The 23,960-nt window shown below is 41.7% G+C and overlaps 2 protein-coding genes across 2 annotated transcripts; one reads left to right on the plus strand and one right to left on the minus strand.

Moving 5' to 3' along the window:
* Positions 1 to 3,249: 3,249 nt before the first annotated feature.
* Positions 3,250 to 5,467, minus strand: LOC140582150 (uncharacterized). The gene is made up of 2 exons (XM_072706172.1): positions 5,414 to 5,467; positions 3,250 to 4,753 (listed from the first exon to the last, which is right to left on the minus strand). The coding sequence occupies exons 1-2, from the start codon at positions 5,465 to 5,467 to the stop codon at positions 3,614 to 3,616; spliced, it is 1,194 nt and encodes a 397-aa protein (XP_072562273.1). The 3' UTR covers positions 3,250 to 3,613.
* Positions 5,468 to 5,608: 141 nt separating this feature from the next.
* Positions 5,609 to 6,539, plus strand: LOC140582194 (uncharacterized). The gene is made up of 2 exons (XM_072706237.1): positions 5,609 to 5,945; positions 6,028 to 6,539. The coding sequence occupies exons 1-2, from the start codon at positions 5,616 to 5,618 to the stop codon at positions 6,409 to 6,411; spliced, it is 714 nt and encodes a 237-aa protein (XP_072562338.1). The 5' UTR covers positions 5,609 to 5,615; the 3' UTR covers positions 6,412 to 6,539.
* Positions 6,540 to 23,960: the final 17,421 nt, after the last annotated feature.

Here is a 23,960-nt window from a genome sequence, read left to right on the forward strand (position 1 = left end):
ATGTTCTCATGGTATACCAGAAGAATCTGGAAAGTGAGTGTAAACAATGTGTCCTAACTTTGTTAAAACCCCCCCCTTCTCTTCCAACATTCCTTTGTGGTCCTTATCTGATCTTGGTGGACCTCACCAAGTTTCTTTGTTTCTACCATGCTATGTTAAAAGAACTGAATTAAGGTGTATTTTATCCATTCTGGAGAAGATGAATTGGCATAAGCCACACCAAACAAATTATGTTGTTTCCAGATGTGTAACTTATATTGATATTACCACAAACTAACGGCCACGCCTATCTATGGATAAGATGTGCTGTTTGTAATATGAATATTTGATGTAATATCCGCACAAAGTGTAACATCTGTTGAGGTGCAACCCAAAACACCTGTATCCTATACTGATGTGAATCAGTCACATAGATAAAATAATTAATTGTTTAATCAATTAATGCAGATGGTATGAGGTATGTACCTGTGAAGCTGGTATGGCATGTTTGGTATCAAACTGATTGTTAATCACCCCTGATTCCGAATCTGGTCAGTGATTACCATAAAAGTGGATGTATCAAAAGTTTAACAGCTTAATGAAAATCATCAGTAAAGGTAGAATCAGGCGGGCCATAAATCCCAAAAGGACTGATACAGACCCCCTTCCGAAAGCCCGCCAAATGGATGGCCAGCCATTGGGCCAGGAGTCGAATTCCTGGTCATCCCTATTCATGAACTTTAGACCATAAAAATCTAGCACCTCAGAACAAAGGTGCGCAGAGAACAACCAGCAGCAGCGCAGAGAACACCCAGCAGCCGTACAGAAAAGACCATCAGCCCGGGAGCAGAGAAGCCCACCAGAAACCCTCCGGTGAAGGCCCAGCTGAACAGAGAACAGCACCCAAGACAAGGCTTCACCAGGAGAGAGAATCCAAAGGGGCTCCACTCCACTGTTTCAAACGCCGCGCCTTCTTGAGTGCCATCGGCTCAGCAGCTCTGCCATCAACTGCCAAGACCCCCCCCCCCCACTGTTCAACCAAGTAAACCAACTTCCTTTCATTCTAACAACTTAAGCTGTTCTGTTAACCTGCTATAAGACTTTAGGGTCGTGTTTCCACAAACTGTGCTTGCTTTGCAGAACAGTATTTCCCATTTCAGGTTACTCATTTAAATCTGGTCATTGCATTTTCATAATTACATTGTTTGTTTTATTCCGTTATTTCGTGTTTGTTGTTTGTGTTAGGTGTAATGTCTGTCTTATGTCAGTTGTAGTGTTAGCTAGGAATAAATGCATGTCTTTTACACAACTTTAGCCTCCGTCATTGTGTGTCTCATAATAAGTTCCTGCCTTTGTGCGATCTTGCTACACGCTCTGAACCTCAAACTAGCCTGAAACATCGCGAGACTCTCTCTCATTGGCCGTGAGGGGAGCTTCGCTACCAATCGTGTACATTACCTGGTGATGCAGCTCGCTGGACGAGCCTTCTAACCCAGGTTACTAAGCGATACTGGTAATTAGTGAATCCCATTTAAGTCTCACATTAACAGACTCACAGGGATACCGCAATTGAGTTTGGAGGAGCCGACCATTCGGCATAACAATTGATTAATAATCAGCATTAAATAATAATTAATTAAACTTTAATTAATTCAAACATATTGGTGGAGAATATTAAAATTTATTTGAGCTAATAATTCCTACACATGTAATGTATTTTTATTCTATTAAAGTTTAACAACCCCCCAAACCATACGACCCCCTATCGGCAACACGTGGCATAAGCCCAAACTGCCACATAACCTTTTTTGTTATATTAGATTAGGATTGTCAAAAGTACAAAACGGTTACGATTTTGAAATGCAAACCTAAAAGAACTATTCACTGACAGGCAATCTATTGAAGCACCTAACAAGATAGCATTCTGTCAGGTAAAAATGTTACGAATTCCAATATCTGCATTTTTACAATAACGTGTTTATAATTTGTTTCATTGTTAAAATCTCCCTGGAATGTGGATTTTCAGTAATGTTCAAAAACTTTTAGAAATTAAAGTTTCAGAATTTTTTTCCTGTTATGTTGTGTCTTTTTCTCTTTTTGGAAATTTTTTTTTTTTTTTTTTTTGGAATTTTACATTCACATTTATTGCAAACACCACAATACCATTGAAACATACAATGTCCTTTAAAAGGGTACAAAAACACACACTACAATGTGAACAAATGCTCATAAAACCTGCTTGGTTTTGTTACATGACCAGTTTTCCTTTATAAATATGTTTTTGTAACAATATCCATAAACTATAGATGTTTTTTTGTTCTGTAAAACAGACTAAGAGCAACTATTCTTAACAAATACCATCTAATGTGCCACATAAAACCTTTGCGTTGCAGCAGTAGAAAACACTTTGTGACATAAAAAATTATGTGTCATGTCTAGATGTATTTTCAAGTGCAAAAGACTCTTCACCTGTGTGAAAATAATTTGTTTATTTATGTAGTAAGTTACTGCCTGAAACCTCCCGGACAGGACAGGAGTTGTGTAGGCATTTAAATTTAATAACCTCTTCTTCTCCTTGACCTTTACCATTCACTCTTCTCAGTAAAAAGCTCTTCCTGCTATCACATGCATTATTATTATGACATTTCCATTTATTCTTAGGAAATGTTTTTAATGTCATTAACAACTTCTTTCCCTTGTAACTGCATAGTGACTTGAGGCTGTCTGTGACTTGCCATTGTTTTGTAGAGGTGTTAGTTCCTAACGGTTATACAGACTCATCTGATTGATGTATGTTGTAATCATAGAGCTCTTAATCCTTTTCCATGGTACCTAGAGATGTCTCCCTCTCTGGCTGACTAAATATTAATTAGACTTAAGACAGCTTGCTGAGTCACTGTTGAAATATCTGTGTGTAACGACACAAAGCATTTCTCTTTTCGTGTAAAAACAAGCTGTGATGAGTATCACTGAAGAATCTAGTGGGTGATTGTGAGAGTGTCTTTCCTATACTACAGTAAGTCTTCAATAGCTGTCTCTAACATATTAGTGTACATGTTCAGTTCCCGTTTATCCAAACAACTACCTAATACAGCTCCAACTCAAAGTAAAACATGTCAAAACAAAGTTATTATTTTCTTTTGACTCATTTCACCTGTGGTAAAATTCCCACAATGTAAACAGAATATTATTGCGATTTATTAATCGTAAAGTCACTTGCATACTGGCAGTTATTAATTTATGAATGAAGGCTTTCATCAAGACCTGCGTGCACATAAAACAATGGCAGGCTATCGTCCCCTGAGGAATGCCCTTGATGTGTAGGCTCACAGATTCCATGCAGTGAGTCACATTACTGATGTCGGCACTTCTCTCAGGTTCTCCTGCATGGTCTTAAAACCCCGAAATTAATTGAAATGCTCTACCTATTCTTGGTTAGGTCAACAAATATCAGATCTTTCCAACGAGCTGCAGATAAAATGCCATTTTTGGCTTTACATCGTTATGGCCTGCAGATGGGCTGTCCACGTAAACAGATGGTCTTTTGCTTTCATGGTTGTTCGTGGTTCTTGCCTGGAAAGGAGGTGATCTTCCTCAGAAAGCAGGATCAGATGACATCCAGGGTTGCACCATCTCATGACAGGATGTGGACAAAGAGAATGGCTAGACCAATGTTCAGCAGTATGACCATACAAATCATGATTGTATTTGGCCCCTCTTCAGCCTCTAACGAATCTTTCATGTCAGTGGGAGCCCTGAGAATGGGCTTAGCCCGGATATCAATTCTGGGTTCTATCTTGGGCAACAGTTTGCCAGCAGGTTTGGGCAAAGTTTTAAGCTCTGCTTTGGCCAACGGTTTTGGTTCTTGCTTAGGCTCTAGTTTAGCTATTGGCTTGGGTTCTAGTTTGACTTCTGGTCTGAGCTCTGATTTTACTTCCAGCTTGGGCTCTGCTTTTGGAGCTGGTCTAGGGGGTGGTGTGGGCTCAGATCTTGCAGGCAGTTTCAGCTCTACCTTAACTGTTTCCTTCCGTTCTTTCCTCCCTTCCTCATTTGACTCTGGTTTCTCCTCTGTGGCAGAAGGCAGACACTCGTGGGAGGACTCCCATGTCTCTGTTTTGGGTCTGAGATCTGTTTTGGGCTCAGGGGTAGTCAATTTGGAAGGCCCTTTGGAGGCTAGAGCCTGGTCTTCTTCATCAGTGGAATACACTTGACTGTTTCTCGCTGAAGAACTGGGCTGGGGCTCAGCCACCTTCGACTCGGAGTCTGTCTTCTGCAGTGGCTTGATCTCCAGGTCGCTGCCCTGCTGGGCCCTGCTGCTCTGCCGGCTGGGGCTACGTGAGGGCTTGCGGCCTTCCTCGGAAGGTGGGGCGGGCACAGCAGAAGAAGAAGGCGTGGTGGGACGGCTGCCACCCCCTCGGCTAGTCTTTTCTCCATTCCAGACACCGGGGCTCAACAGGTTGGGGTCCTCCTTACTGGTGCTTTGCTTGGATTGCCTGAACTCTGCGGGGGTGGGGGGTCCAGGGGAGGGCGTGCGAGTTTGGGGGGAATCAATATTATCCATCACGTGCAACTGAGGGCTCTCAGGGGGTGTTGGAGGGCGTTCCTCTGCAAGTAGAGGCTCTGGTACAACACTCTCTGCATTCTCTTTACCCTCTGCAATCTCCTTCAGAACCCTCTTTTTCAGGTACTCTGGTCCTGGCTGGTGGAAGGTGGGCGACAGCTCCCTGGCCACCGTCCTGGCGAATGCTGGACTCACTGTTCGATGCCTTGGCAGCTAACTCAGAAGGACAACGCAGCTGCACTTAGCATGAAGGCTAAAGATGGCACTGTTTGGGAAAAAGATGATGTTGGACGTCTCCCTGCCAGTGATCCCTCTGCATGTTTTTCCTTCAGTGAGACAGCAGGGCCTACAGAGCACGTCAAGGTATCATGCAATGTTCCTGTGATTATGCTTTTTCTTGTTCTTTATATAAAAACAATTTAGAATGACATTTATTGTGTATATTCACCTTTATTTATTTATCTTCCTACAGAGTAGAATCACAAGCCGACTGCAGAGTTTTCTGTGTTTGATCGACATAGGGATGCTGATGACCATCAAGGACTGCACGATCCATAAAGGCTGCAGAACAGACCCCAGCTGGACCCTTTCTCTCTGTGAGCTGGTGGCATTCATATCAATTTTGTTCACGAAAGCAACGACAAGCCCAGTTGGTGCAGTGGCTGATGTCTGGTCTGAATTATTTCTGGTGCCGGCAATCAAGAATACAATGCCCCGTGACCGCTACCAAGCAATTATGAGATATTTGCGCTTTGATAACAAGGACACCCGTGCAGAACGAGCAAAAACCGACAGATTTGCAGCAATCTCAGACATCTGGCAACGTTTCGTCTGTAACTGTATTTCAAGTTACAACCCAGGACAACATCTTACTGTGGACGAGCAGCTATTTCCGTCCAAGGTCCGTTGTCCTTTCTTGCAATACATCGCTACAAAGCCTGATAAATTTGGTATCAAGTTTTGGATTGCAGCTGATTTGGAGACCAAGTACATGTGCAATACTAGTCCTTACTTAGGAAAGGATCCCAGTCGTCCCAAAGGAGAAAGACTTTCTGAGAATGTCGTCACAAAGCTCATGGAACCATATCTGGACAAGGGCAGAACTGTTACAACTGACAACTTCTTCACATCTCTGTCTCTAGCTAATAAACTACTGAAGCGCAACACGACTCTGCTTGGCACCATAAATAAGATACGACGGGAACTTCCACCTCAGGGTAAAGATGTGTCAGTACTCAAGGAATTCTCCACACAAGTGTTCAGAACAGGCCCTGTTATTCTGACAGTGTATGCACCCAAAAAGAAGAAGTCTGTCTGCATTCTGAGCACCATGCACCGAAACGTGGAGATTGGCAAGGATCGCAAGAAAAAACCAAACACGGTCACAGACTACAACTGTATGAAGGTATGTGAATGTACTTAATTTTTTTATATGTACTATACATGTCAATTGATTTAAAATGTAACACAAGTCTCTATTTTTTTAGTGTGGCGTCGACATCATGGACCAGAAGGTGCGTGCCTACACGGTGCGAACAGGAACACGGCGGTGGCCAGTTGCCGTGTTCTACAACATTCTGGACCTGGCAGCGATGAACGCGCACATTCTCTACAAGGCGTGTACAAGATCCACAGAGAAAAGACGAGTGTTCATGGCCCACCTTGCAGAGGAACTTCGGCGTTGTTTTATGCAAGAAAAACAGATTGAAAAAGAAATGAAAATACAACTCAGACAAGCTTCTGTTCCTCAGCTTGCCGCTGGAAAGAAGACTCAGTGTCAGGTGCTCCGTCACTGTAATAGGAACCACAGCACAGAGAGATGTGTGCAGTGTGACAGGTACCCACAGCACAGAGAGATGTGTGCAGTGTGACAGGTACACCTGTCGCAAGTGTAGGAAGGAGGGTTCTTGGCTGTGTGACGACTTAGTGGCTAGAAATGGTTTTGTACCTTTTGTGTATATGCTTATTTTATATAATAAATGTGTATCTTCCACTTGAATGACACTGACTCCCTCTCTCTCTGTCATACACACACACATATGCTCTTTATCTTTATACCATCTGATACTTGAAATTTACACATTCTGTGTCTAAATTTCTGGCAGCTTGCACTCATGACTCAATAATGCAACTTTTTCCCATGTACCATATGAAGTGTTTATATCAAAAATGTACATGCATGCATGTGTATAAGATTGTCTGCAAAACCTAACATTTATTTGATCATAAATTTACACATATAGTTGTGTAAAGAACATAAATCAAGTATATGCATTTGTTATATCACATATTTGTGTAATTGACACCACGGTTACCCTAGTAGATTTGGGGGTTCCAATATATTTCAAATTATGCTGTATCAAAGCATGTATACCATTCCTTACAACACACCGCTAGATAAACTCTTTAGTGCAGACCTGAGCTGAAGAAGTGACTTCAGGCTGGGGGGTGACTTTGACTGAGTGACTGTGATTCATTTGCAAAACAAAAGGTGTTAATGGTGCTGAAGAGGGGGCGGGCAGCTTGTGTGGGGAGTAAGGGGGGGGGGGCTCCTCGTGAGGAGAGCCTCATTTTTCCAGGAGTTCTAGTGTTAAAAGCTAACAGTCAATAGGAATTTGTGTCCAAAAAATGTTCCTGCAAAAGAATAAATAGTAAACACTCATCTAAAGGATTATTAGGAACACCATACTAATACGGTGTTTGACCCCCTTTCACCTTCAGAACTGCCTTAATTCTACGTGGCATTGATTCAACAAACTGCTGAAAGCATTCTTTAGAAATGTTGGCCAAGATTGATAGGATAGCATCTTGCAGTTGATGGAGATTTGTGGGATGCACATCCAGGGCACAAAGCTCCTGTTCCACCACATCCCAAAGATGCTCTATTGGGTTGAGATCTGGTGACTGTGGGGGCCATTTTAGTACAGTGAACTCATTGTCATGTTCAAGAAACCAATTTGAAATGATTCGAGCTTTGTGACATGGTGCATTATCCTGCTGGAAGTAGCCATCAGAGGATGGGTACATGGTGGTCATAAAGGGATGGACATGGTCAGAAACAATGCTCAGGTAGGCCGTGGCATTTAAACGATGCCCAATTGGCACTATGGGGCCTGAAGTGTGCCAAGAAAACACCCCCCACACCATTACACCACCACCACCAGCCTGCACAGTGGTAACAAGGCATGATGGATCCATGTTCTCATTCTGTTTACGCCAAATTCTGACTCTACCATTTGAATGTCTCAACAGAAATCGAGACTCATCAGACCAGGCAACATTTTTCCAGTCTTCAACTGTCCAATTTTGGTGAGCTCGTGCAAATTGTAGCCTCTTTTTCTTACTGTATTTGTAGTGGAGATGAGTGGTATCCGGTGGGGTCTTCTGCTGTTGTAGCCCATCCGCCTCAAGGTTGTGCGTGTTGTGGCTTCACAAATGCTTTGCTGCATACCTCGGTTGTAACAAGTGGTTATTTCAGTCAAAGTTGCTCTTCTATCAGCTTGAATCAGTCGGCCCATTCTCCTCTGACCTTTAGCAACAACAAGGCATTTTCGCCCACAGGACTGCCGCATACTGGATGTTTTTCCCTTTGCACACCATTCTTTGTAAACCCTAGAAATGGTTGTGCGTGAAAATCCTAGTAACTGAGCAGATTGTGAAATACTCAGACCGGCCCGTCTGGCACCAACAACCATGCCACGCTCAAAATTGCTTAAATCACCTTTCTTTCCCATTCTGACATTCAGTTTGGAGTTCAGGAGATTGTCTTGACCAGGACCACACCCCTAAATGCATTGAAGCAACTGCCATGTGATTGGTTGATTAGATAATTGCATTAATGAGAAATTGAACAGGTGTTCCTAATAATCCTTTAGGTGAATGTATGTTGGTTACTGACTGTTTTGACAGCTTTAATAAGCAGGGGGATATTCCTTAAACACCTTCACAGTGGTGATCTATTTACATTAAACACAAGGTCTCGTCGCATTGCGTGATGGGAAATGTGAATGTCACTGCAGGAACAGGTTCCTGTTCAGTCTTCCAATCACCTGGTTAGTAGGTCTGTTTCCAAACATTGTGTCATGTCAAAGGCAAGGATGGAGGCGAAGGCAGGCGTGGGGAAAACCAAAAGGGGCTTTATTAAATGAAACTACAAGCAGGGCAAAAGTAAATGGAGCACGAGGGGTCAAAACGGGGTAGGGAAAATCGGGCAAGAACACAGGACACAAGCAATCTGGGGAGCACATGCAGGCAGCAACATCAATTACTGGACTGGGGAACTCGATACAGGGAGGCACTACACACACATACATCACTGGTGAGGGAGCAGACAAGAGGCCAGTGGAGTGATCCACATGAGGGCTGTAGGATCACACATGCACATATCACAGGGCCTAAATTCCAGGTGGCCTGAGACAAGGCCGAGCCTGGTACGAGAGGCACCAAAGGGGGGTTACACACATAAACACACACACACAGATAACAAGGGAGCCCAGCACTCCAACTTTTATTGCCCAAAGATTTAGGGACCTACAGACAAGCAGAGTGGACTTCACGGACAGGGGTCCCTCGACTTGGCACCCAACCCCCTCCACATACACTCTGCCTTACATCTCACTCACCCAACAGACGAACACCCTAAAGGAAATTTCATTTAAGTTTGGCTTTTGTATACCCTGTATATTGATTTACTCACGACTACTATAGTCTCAATATACAGATACGTTATGTTTGTATGTGTCCTAACTTTTAGAGAGTCTTCTGTGTTAAAAACCCCCCCTTCTCTTCCAACATTCTTTTGTGGTCCTTATCTGATCTTGGTGGACAGTCACCAAGTTTCTTTGTTCCTACCATGCTATGTTAAAAGAACTGAATTAAGGTGTATCTTATCCATTCTGGAGAAGATGAATTGGCACAAGCCACACCAAACAAAATATGTTGTTTCCAGATGTGCAACTTATATTGATATTACCACAAACTAACGGCCACGCCTATCTATGGATAAGATGTGCTGTTTGTAATAGGAATATTCGATGTAATATCCGCACAAAGTGTAACATCTGTTGAGGTGCAACCCTAAACCCCTGTATCCTATACTGATGTGAATCAGTCACATAGATACAATAATTAATTGTTTAATCAATTAATGCAGATGGTATGAGGTATGTACCTGTGAAGCTGGTATGGCATGTTTGGTGTCAAACTGATGGAAAATCACTCCTGATTCAAAATCTGGTCAGTGATTACCATAAAAGTGGATGTATCAAAAGTTCTAACAGCTTAATGAAAATCATCAGTAAAGGTAGAATCAGTCGGGCCATGAATCTCAAAAGGACTGATACAGACCCCCTTCCGAAAGCCCGCCAAATGGATGGCCAGCCATTGGGCCAGGAGTCGAATTCCTGGTCATCCCTATTCATGAACTTTAGACCATAAAAATCTGGCACCTCAGAACAAAGGCGAGCAGAGAACAACCAGCAGCTGAGCAGAACAACCGCCAACCAGCGCAGAGAATAACCGTCAGCCCGAAGGAGAACATCAGCCCGGGAGGAGAGAAGCCCACAAGAAGCCCTCCGGTGAAGGCCCAGCTGAACAGAGAACAGCACCCAAGACAAAGCTTCACCAGGAGAGAGAATCTAAAGGGACTCCACTCCACTGCTCCAAACGCCGCGCCTTCCTGAGTGCTATCAGCTCAGCAACTCTGCCATCAACTGCCAAGACCCCCCCCCACTCTTCAACCAAGTAAACCAACTTCCTTTCATTCTAACAACTTAAGCTGTTCTGTTTAACCTGCTATAAGACTTTAGGGTCGTGTTTCCACAAACTGTGCTTGCTTTGCAGAACAGTATTTCCCATTTAAGGTTACTCATTTAAATCCGGTCATTGCATTTTCATAATTACATTGTTTGTTTTATTCCGTTATTTCGTGTTTGTTGTTTGTGTTAGGTGTAATGTCTGTCTTATGTTAGTTATAGTGTTAGCTAGGAATAAATGCATGTCTTTTACACAACTTTAGCCTCCGTCATTGTGTGTCTCATAATAAGTTCCTGCCTCTGTGCGATCTTGCTACACGCTCTGAACCTCAAACTCGCCTGAAACGTCGCGAGACTCTCTCTCATCGGCCGTGAGGGGGGCTTTGCTACCAATTGTTTACATTACCTGGTGACGCAGCTCGGTGGACGAGCCTTCTAACCCAGGTTACTAAGTGATACTGGTAATTAGTGAATCCCATTTAAGTCTCACATTAACAGACTCACGGGGATACCACAATCGAGTTTGGAGGAGCCGACCATTCGGCATAACAATTGATTAATAATCGGCATTAAATAATAATTAATTAAACTTTAATTAATTCAAACATATTGGTGGAGAATATTAAAATTTATTTGAGCTAATAATTCCTACAGGGCTGTAACAAGAGGTAAAATTAAACAAGTAACAGGTATGTGAGGCAGACCGGAGAGGGGACATACAGCGCCTGAACAGGGCAAGGGACAGAAGGGACCCAACACTGGGGTAAAACGACACAGCACCAGAATGCTAGTGTCATGCCCCGCTCGTCCAATCCTCCCATGTGCCACGCCTCGCTACCTTGTGTGGAATCCCCGTGTTACCAGCTGTTTCTCGTTGTTGTTGATTAGTCCAGTGTATTTAAGTCCACGTGTGAATATGTTTCCCCAGTCTGGTCTTTGACGTTGTGCTGTTGTTGTATGTGCCTGCCTGTATTCTCCTCGATTAAACCCCATATTTAACCGACTCCTCGAGCCTTGTTCTTGTATCCCTGGCTCGTGCCCCGCAACACAAGACAGCTAGCCAGACAGGACAGGAGTAGGGATACTGGGCCTGAGACAAACAAGATATCTCCTGGCTCAGGAAAATGGACACAAAATGGAGCCAGGAACAAAACACCAAAGACCGGGGAACAGAGACAGGAGGTCATATCGGGGTAGAGCAGACAGGCTGAACGTCCACAGAACAGAACTATGCAGGGCAAGACATTAGACAGGGATGAACACAGACCAGTACCTGCACCAGCACCATGTTGGTGGAAACGAGGTATGGGAGAATAGGCACACAAAGGCAAACAAGTGTACAGTCATGCAACCAAGTAAGAATGGGGAAGAATAACACTATGTAACCGGCTCGGCTACCCCTCTACTGTACGTTGTGTTGTATGTAGTGAAATAAACACCGGAGTCAATCTGCTGGTTCAGTTGTATTTTACGCTGCATAAGTAGAAAACCTGCAGTTAATTATTCGTTGTACAATCTTGCCTGCTCCTGCTCGCTCTGCTCAGACCTCCCGTGGACTGAAGCAAGAGTTCACAATACAGAGGATTCGTATATACAAGAAGTAATGGTAACATAAAGAAAATAGTAGTAACTAGTAATCACTTCAAGTACAACGTATATCTTGTATATATAACACTTTCCTTAATACAATCAGTTTCCAGCATATTGTATAAACATAAAACCAATTTAAGTTTGAACACATATAACGAAATCATAAAAATACATTAAAAAAACTGTACCTGCATAAGTAGAAAACATGCAGTTAATTATTCGTTGTACAATCTTGCCTGCTCCTGCTAAACATTCACACACAGAAGAAAAATCAGCAGTCACGTTTCACAGGCCAACTTTTATGCAGACAACGACACAATGCATTCCCTCGATTAAAACTACACTTTTGCAGGTAAAACAACTTTAAATTCGGTTCTAAGGAAAGACAACTTATTCGCGTAACTCATTTATCTATTGCAATAATACATAGATCAAATATATAGTAATTATTTCTCTTTTTACACATTTTCGAACAGGATTGAACAAAACGCATACCTCGCTCTGCTCAGACCTCCCGTGGACTGAAGCAAGAGCGCGCAACGCGCCAATAACGTTACAGCGGCGACGCACACGGAACTCATCAAGAAATGAAACACTTTTTCTCCTCTTCTTTTCTCATAAACAGATATACATATTAATTACTAACAGAGAAACATACAGATTTTGAGTGAATTAATAATAATTAATAATGCTGATTAAATTTCATTTAATCAACACCTGCTACAACTACATTGTCTGACATACTCAGGACAAACCCTTGCAATGAGCAAACTGGTTCTCCCAGTTTTATGCTACCAGGATTAAACAGAGTAGCTGTCAATACTCCTCTGAGTCCGATCGGGCTAGAGGGCGTGGTTGCTCTAGGCCAGGGGTGCCCACGCTCTTTCAGCTTGCAAGCTACTTATAAATGACCAAGTCAAAATGATCTACCTACTATAAAAATGCAAAACATATATTTATGTATAAAATATTTAGTACTCTTTATTATTATTATTATAAATATTATTATTATTATTATTATTATTTCATTTTTGAGATAAATAAAGTATTTTTGAATTGAACTGGGATTTTAGTTCTTTCACCTTTCTCTTTCTCAGCTCGCTTTTCGGAGGGAAGTTTTTGAACAATCCGAAAATGCCGCGCCACGTTTCCCTTCTTCGGAATATCAATGGTAGACTGACAGATGAGGCAAACGCACTTCGAATATGACATTGTGGGAAAAAAACACAGTCCTCCTCCCATTCCGTATGGAAGTGGTAGGTTTTTGGCTTCTTACTCAGTCCAGCTCTTAAATGTAAGTGAATGAAGATAAAGCCCAACTGAGGTACCTTGAATCCAACAAGTTGTCTGGCTAAACAAGAAATGTTGCCTTTTGAACCAGGTCCCCGGTTTTATTTAATGGCTTTCTGAATTGTTGTACTGGAACGTGTTTAACTCGTGTGTGACATCTTTCCCAGTTCTGAGTTATGACTGCCAAGGTAAATGGAACGCAGCAGTAGTTCCTTGCACTGACTTCTTCTTAGGTTCAAGACTGAATTTAAAGTTCTCCTATTTACATATAAGGCACTTAAAGGTATAGCACTTCAGTAGCTAGCAGAATTACTTCAGCCACATTACCTGCAAGCCGCATCATCCACTCAGATCATAGAACACAGGTTTCCTTGTTGTTCCATATTTAATTAAAGTGACAGTTGGTGGTAAAACATTCTGCTACACGGCCCCTATTGTGAAATGGTTTGCCAGCCCATGTTCGGGATGCCGAATCGGTCTCAGTCTTTAAATCTCGGCTAAAGACTTATTACTTCAGTTTAGCTTACTCACAACTTAACACATAAGATACCCTAACTATGGCTGCTGCTGCTGTTGTACTTGTTATTTTTATCTACTATGCATGTCCTTCAATGTGGCTTTGCATGTTCTGACCACCCATGGTCTCTGCCTTCCTTCCAACATGTCCGGTGCCCGTGTTTGGCACCATCTGAGCTGAGCCTTTTATGTGTCTTTGTATTATTCTCTCTCAATGATATTGTAATGCATCACAACACACCCATGTAAAGCACCTTGTTATAAAAGGTGCGGTATAAAAATAAATTGAATTGAACTGAATTGAATGTGTTACTCATCTAGTTACGTAAAATTAACACAAGACATTTAAAACCATAGGAAAATTATAATGTTTTATTAAATTCACAATTAAATAAACACAATTTAAATTACATTAATGAAAACATCCAGCCATTTTGATGGTTGGGATCAGTATAATGCAGCAATAATAATTAAAAAGAGTAAAAAATTGTAAAATGTCCTCATGTCATTATGCAGAAATCAGATTCTTTTCTATTTGACATGAACAAAATTTTGAAAATTTGATCATTTTCAGAACCCAAAACACATGCACTACTAGTGCAATCAGTATACAATAAAGTAAGCAGTACAAGATATGGACTTATCCAAATAATTAATAATTAATAAATAATTGTTCCAATTTTAATCTTTTTATTTTTAATCTTTTGCGTGTTTGTGTGTTGCAGTGCATCCATGTGTATGTAACAAGCACTGTATAGACACTAGAGCCCGACCGATAAAGGATTTTGAAGGCCGATACCGATACAAATATTTCTTGGTTTTAAAATCTGATATTCCGATATATCGGCCGATATATATATATATATTAGTGCTGTCAAATGATTAAAATTTTTAATCAGATTAATCACAGGGTTCCTGTGGATTAATTTTGATTAATCATGATTAAATATCATTCATTTTTAATCTATATTAATCACATTTAATTTTGCATGAGCAAACAGACTCAAGAAAAAAGGAAATATATATGCACTTAACATGTTTATTGAACATCTTGAACATGAGTCGGATGCATTCTATCTGCCACAGAAGTGCAATACCATGGACCCATATCAAAAAGCAAGATTTTTTGTTTAGCCGGACAACTTGTCAGATTTAAGGTACCTCAGTTTAAATAGTATTTATCTTCGTTCGCTTACAATTAGCACGAACTACCGTAAATCCGACAAATAATCAAACTAATCATGAAGTCCAATTCTAGCCCAGTTAATTGCCATTGTTAGCAATATCAGTTGATAACACATTACCTACGTGCGGTGCTTTACATATAAAACTCCGTAGCAACACATCCACAGATAAGTTGGACGGTATAGCGTGTGCGACCGATTTAATGAGCCACAAATGAGAAGTAGTGCTTAAACAGTATAAGACTACAACTTTCCCTTCTGTTGATAAAGGGCGCAGCCATCTTGGATTCTGAACTCGGGAATGTCGGGATCCTCTGTGCTGCTCCGAGATATTTCTCGGATGTCCGAGAAACGGGAGCGCATGTAGTCACTTCCGGCTTCAAAACTCCGGAATCCGACTCGGGAATACAAGTTCCGAGGGGAAATGGAACGCACTAAAACTACCCGAAATGGGTTGACAGAGAAAAATGACAGAGAGGTTGACAGTTAAATCTCAGAAACGCGCAACAAAACATTAACAGATTTCCCTAACATTAGTTATTTGTAGTTATTTATCAATCATCAGTTGCTGCCTGCCTTCTAAAACCTACTATTTAGCGATCTAAATCCATTATGTGACTTTTTAATGCTGCGGCTGAACGACAGTCTGCAACGCACAATTGGCGTCATTGGATTTCACACACATGTAAAAGAAAAGCTAACTTTTATGCGCAAGCTACGTTTGATACTTTTTCTCTATGTCTAAATGTTCACTCCTCGCAAATGTCTAACTTACATTTTACAATGCAGGGACTGTAACTAGAGATATGCTAGTTATAAATACAGTAATCATTACTTTATTTAGGCAGAATAAATTCGTTGTGGTTTCCAAGCTCATTAATGTTAACGTTAGCGGTCTTCCACTGATAGTGGCATTAGCTAGCTTTGTGGTTAGCTAGTCTATGATGAGCCATAATTTAGCAATGGATAACGTCATACTGCAAATTGTAAAACATACATTTTCAATATAACAGGCCAAGGAGACATGATACGTCTTAATTACTGCTATAACGGTCACGCTATTAAAGAAATACTTCAGTCTCATTGTCAAAAGTTAAAAGGACAGTCAGTCAACTACACTGTAACAACGTAACATAATTACTAGCTAATTCCGCTTCACTCTCGGCTTATTTAACAGCAGCAAAACTGGACATGATAGTCACTAATTTTGTCATGCTTATTTGAGTTAAGAGAACTGATGGGGATGTTCTTTTAATTGTTATTAAAGCAATGTATGTCTTATGACCAACTCACCATGAACACACTTCACCGATGATCTCACTCGCGGATAACTGGTTCTCTCTGCCCGACTCTGGCTGGATCAGCAGGTTGCAGGAAGTGTGACGCGTTATACACGAGTGTTGCCAACAGGGACGGTGTAGAGTGCCCTTCTGGTGGACAAACTATACAACGCCGACACTCATGACATGGTTGAAGGGTGTTTCGTCCGTTTTTATTTTATTTTTGAAATATTCATTTATCGGCCATTATAAATGCCGATACCGATAGTTTGGAAAATGCCTAATATCGGCCGATAAATCGGTCGGGCTCTAATAGACACATGTTGCTATATTGATAACATACCCTTTAAATAACAGTGAAATATTATGCCATTGACTTTAGAGCAGGTTTTGTTGGTTACAAGTGTAACTGCTTTCCGCCACCTGAAAATAGCCATGAGCCAACAATGCACCTGATATTTGCTATTGAAATTATGTGGGTGCTGGATGGAAAATACAGTGCCGTGAAGAAGTAGTCATACCTCTTGAACTTTTCTACATTTTCTCACGTTACAACCACAAATTTGAATGTATTTTAATGTGATTTTGTGTGATAGACCAACACAAAGTAGTGCATAATTGTGAAGTGGAAAGAAAATGAATCATCGTTTTTTTACAAATTAAAATCAGAAAATTTGCATTTGAGCTGCCTTTCAATGCCCAGTGTATGTCTACACTGTATTACATAAGAACATAAGAAATTTACAAATGAGAGGAGGCCATTCGGCCCATAAAGCTCATTTGGATAGAACTTAACTAATAGCTCAGAGTTGTTAAAATCTAATCTAGCTCTGATTTAAAGGAATCCAGGGTTTTAACTTGTGCTATACTAGCAGGAAGACTATTCTATAATCTATCTACATGCTGTGTAAAGAAGTGCTTCCTCAAATTCATTTTAAAATGTTCTCCCGCTAATTTCCACTTATGGCCACGAGTTCTAGTATATAAACTAATATTGAAGTAGCCATTTGGCTGAACAGCATCCAGACCTGTTAGAATCTTACATACCTGGATCATGTCCCCCCTTAGTCTCCTTTGCTCGAAGCTAAACAGATTCAGCTCAGCTAATCACTCCTCATAAGACATTCCTCTAAGACCAGGAATCATTCTGGTAGCCCTACGTTGCACCCTTTCCAAGGCAGCAATGTCCTTAAGGTATGGAGACCAAACCTGCACACAATATTCAAGGTGGGGTCTTACTAAAGAATAATATAATCGTAGCATCACCTCCCTTGACTTAAACTCCACACACCTAGAGATGTAACCCAACATCCTATTGGCCTTTTTTATTGCTTCCCCACACTGGCGAGAGTGGGACATGGAAGCATCAACATACACACAAAGGTCTTTCTTATAATCAGCTACGTTTATTTCAGTGTAATCCATAAAATATTTGTACTTTATATTTCTGCTCCCTGCATGGATTACCTTACATTTATCTATGCCATATGAAATATATATATGTATATGTAATTTGCCAGGTATCAGCCCAGTCGCTAATTAAATCAAGATCCCGTTGTAGCCTCTGTGCTGCTAGTTCAGTATCTGCTACACCACCCACCTTGGTGTCGTCTGCAAATTTAACCAGTTTACTGTATGTATTGGTGTCAATATCATTGATGCAAATTAGGAACAATGGTGGTCCTAAAATTGAACCCTGTGGTACCCCACTATGAACGCAGGCCCACTGTGACATTGTGCCTCTAATAACTACTCGCTGCTTCCTGTCTGTTAACCAGTTTTCGATCTATGCTGCTACAGTTCCTAAAATCCCTGCAGCTTTGAGCTTCAGCAATAGCTGTTTGTGGGGGACAACATCAAAGGCCTTTTGGAAATCTAAGTAGATTACATCGTAGGCCTTTTTGTGATCAATTTCTCTTGTCGCTTCCTCAAAGAACTCAAGTAGATTAGTTAAACAGGATCTACCTCTCCTAAATCCATGTTGGCTAACATTATACCGTCATTTGCTGAAACAAGACTCTGTAAGTGGCTTCCTTACAGGGCCCCTATAATCCAAAGAATATTTCTGTAAATGCAAAAGTATCACTTACAGACAGAATACAGACCTGGAAAAGACTTGTTTGAATATAGCACTTTGTTCTAATTACGTTACTTGTGTTACACATCACATACATTTAAAAAATATTAATTGCATGGACTGCATGTAATTACAAAAAAATTACATTTTATTCAAATTTTATCCTGCTGGTGCTTTTGCATTGCTATCGGGACAGGGGACCCAAAACATCCAAAGAGCCAAATAACAAAATGAGAGTCAAAGTCAGGGACAAAAGCAGTGCTCTTAGAGCTGGTACTCCTTTCACACCAAGCCCTGGTCGGACCCGGTGTTGGTGCCAGTGTTCGGCTGGAGCTGAGCTGGAGCTGAAATAGGTTCCACCAAAAAATCGTTCCACATTCACACTGTACTTGGTGCTGAAAGGGTAGAATGATAACGTTAGTGTGCACATGTTGCTGTGGGAGGGGTACTGTTTCAGAAGTGAAGATAAAAATGGAGGACCATGCGAGATGCGATGAACACTTTGAAAGTTTGAAAACATTTTTGAATTTACTTCATATGCTTAAATTATTTTTAGCTTTAGATGTTATTGTTCCTGGGTTTAACCCAACAAAGTTCTGTAGGATCACGCATGCACATATCACAGGGCCTAAATTCCAGGTGGCCTGAGACAAGGCCGAGCCTGGTACAAGAGGGAGACATTGGCCTAGGCACCAAAGGGGGGTTACACACACACACACACACACACACACACAGATAACAAGGGAGGCCAGCACTCCAACTTTTATTGCCCAAAGATTTAGGGACCTATAGACAAGCAGAGTGGACCTCAAGGACAGGGGTCCCTCGACTTGGCACACAACCCCCTCCCCATGCATTCTGCCTTACATATCACTCACCTAACAGATGAACACCCTAAAGGAAGTTTCATTTAAGTTTGGTTTTTGTATACCCTGTATATTGATTTACTCACGACTACTAGTCTCAATATACAGATAGGTTATGGTTTTATGTGTCCTTAGACAATCTTAGTGTTTTGTGTGCCAGCCTTATAACCATGTTCACGGAGTATCACCTATTTTACCCCTTTGCACTTGAACACATATAAATTAAAATAAATAGATAGGTATAGCTACCATTGTATATATGTTCTCATGGTATACCAGAAGAATCTGGAAAATTAGTGTAACCAATGTGTCCTAACTTTTAGAGAGTCTTCTTTGTTAACAACCCCCCTTCTCTTCCAACATTCCTTTGTGGTCCTTATCTGATCTTGGTGGACCGTTACCAAGTTTCTTTGTTCTAACATACTATGTTAAAAGAACTGAATTAAGGTGTATCTTATCCATTCTGGAGAAGATGAATTGGCATAAGCCAATATAAATATGTTGTTTCCAGAAGTGCAACTTATATTGATATTACCACAAACTAACGGCCACGCCTGTCTATGGATAAGATGTGCTGTTTGAAATATGAATATTTGATGTAATATCTGCACAAAGTGTAACATCTGTTGAGGTGCAACCCAAAACACCTGTATCCCATACTGATGTGAATCAGTTACATAGATAAAATAATTAATTGTTTAATCAATTAATGCAGATGATATGAGGTATGTACCTGTGAAGCTGGTATGGCATGTTTGGTGTCAAACTGATGGAAAATCACTCCTGATTCCAAATCTGGTCAGTGATTACCATAAAAGTGGATGTATCAAAAGTTATAACAGCTTAATGAAAATCATCAGTGAAGGGAGAATCAGTTAAATCATAAATCCCAAAAGGACTGATACAGACCCCCTTCCAAAAGCCCGCCAAATGGATGGCCAGCCATTGGGCTAGGAGTCGAATTCCTGGTCATCCCTATTCATAAACTTTAGAGCATAAAACCCTGGCACCTCAGAACAAAGGGGAGAACAACCATCAGCCCAAGAGAACAACCATCAGCCGGGGCAAACAGATCATCAAGCGCAGAACGACCATCAGCAGCACAGAAAAGACCATCAACCCGGGAGAAGAGAAGCCCACAAGAAGTCCTCCGGTGAAGGCCCAGCTGAACAGAGAACAGCACCCAAGACAAAGCTTCACCAGGAGAGAGAATCCAAAGAGGCTCCACTCCACTGCTCCGAACGCCGCGCCTTCCTGAGTGCCATCAGCTCAGCAGCTCTGCCATCAACTGCCAAGACCCCCCCCCCACTCTTCAACCAAGTAAACCAACTTCCTTTCATTCTAACAACTTAAGCTGTTCTGTTAACCTGCTATAAGACTTTAGAGTCGTGTTTCCACAAACTGTGCTTGCTTTGCAGAACAGTATTTCCCATTTAAGGTTACTCATTTAAATCCGATCATTGCATTTTCATAATTACATCGTTTGTTTTATTCCGTTATTTTGTGTTTGTTGTTTGTGTTAGGTGTAATGTCTGTCATGTTAGTTGTAGTGTTAGCTAGGAATAAATGCATGTCTTTTACACAACTTCAGCCTCCGTCATTGAGTGTTCACAATAAGTCCCTGCCTCTGTGCGATCTTGCTACACGCTCTGAATCTCAAACTCGCCTGAAACATCGCGAGACTCTCTCTCATCGGCCGTGAGGGGAGCTTCACTACAAATCGTTTATATTTCCTGGTGATGCAGCTCGCTGGATGAGCCTTCTAACCCAGGTTACTAAGCGATACTGGTAATTAGTGAATCCCATTTAAGTCTCACATTAACAGACTCACAGGGATACCGCAATTGAGTTTGGAGGAGCCGACCATTCGGCATAACGATTGGCTAATAATCAGCATTAAATAATAATTAATTAAACTTTAATTAATTTCAAACATATTGGTGGAGATAAGAGAGATGGAGAATACCGCTTTTGTCAAAATGATAGGTTTGGTCAAAGGTCACAAAGGTCACATAAATCAAAAATGACAGGTCTTTGAAGTGAGCCATGTGACGTAACTAGTGTTAATTAAAGGTAACATAAATCAAAAAAATTACAGGTCTGGGCTGTAAGCCAGGTGAAGTCACGACTAGTGACGTTGGGAGAGGTTTAATTATTAATTAATATTTTTTTATTGTTTATTAATTATTTATTATTATAATATTTATTATTGTTTTATTTATTTTTATTTGAGGAGAGTGAATTGTGTGCTTATGAGTGGGGTTTGTGGGAATAGCCCCGTGCTACGAGGGTGCCGAGGATGGAGCTGAGCACGGGGGCTGAGTGGGTCAGTTACCTGATGGAGTGTGAGCGTACGGTGCCTGTGGAGCGGTACCTTGGGAAGGTCCCAGTCGGTCCAGCGGAGCGTAAAGGACTCGGAGGGGGTGCCTGTGGAGCGGTACCTTGGGAAGGTCCCGGGCTTTAGAGAATCCGCAAAGGTCTCGGAGAGAGCGATGCTGGAGAGCTGTGAGCTGAGAGTTGTGCTGCGCGAGACTGAAAGAAACCCTGAGAAAGTTGGAGCTAAGAATGAGAGGAGGAGGAGGGTCTGGATCTGATGCTATCCTCCTCCAATGAACGCTTAGCGGCAGTTTGGGGGTGTGTGTGTTGACACCCCGTGCAGCAGCAGTAACAGTTTGGCCTTGTGTGGTAGCGGTTTTCAAGTTTGTGTTTTTCGTCATGCAGCCGTTGTATTACATCAGCGTAGGTCAAATCCCGGTCAAACTGTAATTTGGGCCACACATCAAATTGGACATTTTGTCTTTCAGTAAATTTTGTTTGAAGTTTTGTTTTTTCTCCCGTTATGTACATCGTCTGAGTTAAAAGAAAAAACGTACATCGAAAAAGACTTAAGAAAATCAGATAAAACTTGACAGGCCGTATATTTCTCCTTAAAGAATCCTAAGAAGTAACCAACCGCAGAAATTTTTATTAGGCCGAGCAGGGTTTCCCTCCTTTGGTAAAAGAGACACAAGTACCCCACTGGAAAGAGAAAACTACACGGGACTTGCATATAGTGAGTATATTATTTCTTTTATACATGTTTTATGATAAACGTTATACATTAAAAATAACTTATTCTAATAATAGGTATTCTCTGTTTTTTTATGTACGAGAGAGATGGCGCGGACCGGTCAAGAGAAAATCTATGCAAGACCTGAATCAGCAGGTATGGACGGAGCAACACCCCCTCCTATACCCGAAGCGCTATTAAATGAAATAGACAACATCAACAACGCTAATAATGAAAATGATGCGGTTTACTTTGCTCAACACGACTCGCCACCCGCAGCGTCTGGCGAAGCGACGGCCCAAGAGCCCTGTTTCCTACCATCGTTTGAGACATTAATAAGCATGTTAAATGAAAGGGGCTCTGAACCAGAAGCGGTGCTGCCCGACGACGAGGCCGCATGGTCCCCTGCGGATTCTGAATTGTGGGAAGCCTTGTCAGATGTAGAATTTCTTCTCAATGCTGAGGAGATTGAAAATGACTTGGGACTGGGACAATTTGAAAATGCCGATGTTGAACAGGAAGGTGCCGGAGGTGGTGACGTGGATCCCCAGCCTGACGAGGTCGTGCATTGCCGCAGATTCAATAATGTACAGATTAGGCGGATTCTAAATATTTGGCAACCTAGAAACGAAGCCAATTTCCGCGAGTACTACGAAAATGTAATCGGGGGGTTTCAAAATATTGTGAATGAGGCGATACCTTACGCCGCATGGGGACCTTATATACAGGTCATCCTGCGTGGTGACTTTTTAAACTCACAAATTGTACGGTATGGGGAGGGGGAGCTGACAGACTTGCAGCAACTGCTGGATCGCCTGGTTCAGTCTAATCAAGAGATTTTAAACGATTCCAACCTAGAAGTAATCGTAGACGTAATAAATATCCCACGCGGCGGCGGTGGGAACAAACGAAAACTACAGACCATGCTAGCTTCAGAAATAATTTCTAAAAAAGCCAAACACATGTTTATCATTCAAAACGACAGCAGAGCGTGTTTCGCCATAAACTTGGCGCATCTGCGCCACAGAAACCTCACTGACGCCGAGGCTATAAAGATTGGCTTGGAGTTACAGGAGAAAGCGGGTTTCACCCACGACCATGCTGTCTGTTTGAATGACATAATCAATTTTGAGAAATTCATTGATTGCAAAGCAGTGGTGTATTATCAACAACCGTATTCAAACAATCTCCAGATTTACCAGACACCCACACCTACCGGCAGTAGACGGGTGGTGTATTTCTTTTTACACAACCAGCATTTTTACGGCATTAAAAGCGTCAAGGGCTTCTTAGGGGCAGGCTACGTTTGCACAAGCTGTTTCAAAGGGTACGAATTGCCTCAAACTCATCGCTGCAAAAAATTTTGCAACGTCTGTCAGACTAATTGTAGAGAAGGTGAAACCACACCGGGGATAGTGTGTGAGCGGTGTAATCTTAGATGCTTAAATAACATGTGCTTCGAGCGTCACCGTACGCCGAGGGTCTGCCCCGTTAGGGGGGAGATTGCTAGCCCCTGTGACAAGTTCAGAAAATGCAAAGCTTGCGGGCTCAACTACTACCTAAGTCCCGAGAACCCAAAACCGCACTCGTGTAAAACAGTAAAATGTAATATATGCAACGCTAAGTTGCAGTCAACAGAATCCGACATATCCACCCCACATCTCTGCTATTTATAATCCACTGGAGAAGCCTAACAAAGGGAAACGGGTTGCCCAAAGCGGGGAAGGCAGTAAAAAGCCCCCCAAATATGTGTTTTTTGACTTTGAAACATCCCAGAGCTTGGGTACCCATATCCCCGTTTACGTGTGTGCCATC

The sequence above is a fragment of the Paramormyrops kingsleyae genome, chromosome 24 (genome assembly GCF_048594095.1).
Source record: "Paramormyrops kingsleyae isolate MSU_618 chromosome 24, PKINGS_0.4, whole genome shotgun sequence".
Taxonomy (NCBI): domain Eukaryota; kingdom Metazoa; phylum Chordata; class Actinopteri; order Osteoglossiformes; family Mormyridae; genus Paramormyrops; species Paramormyrops kingsleyae.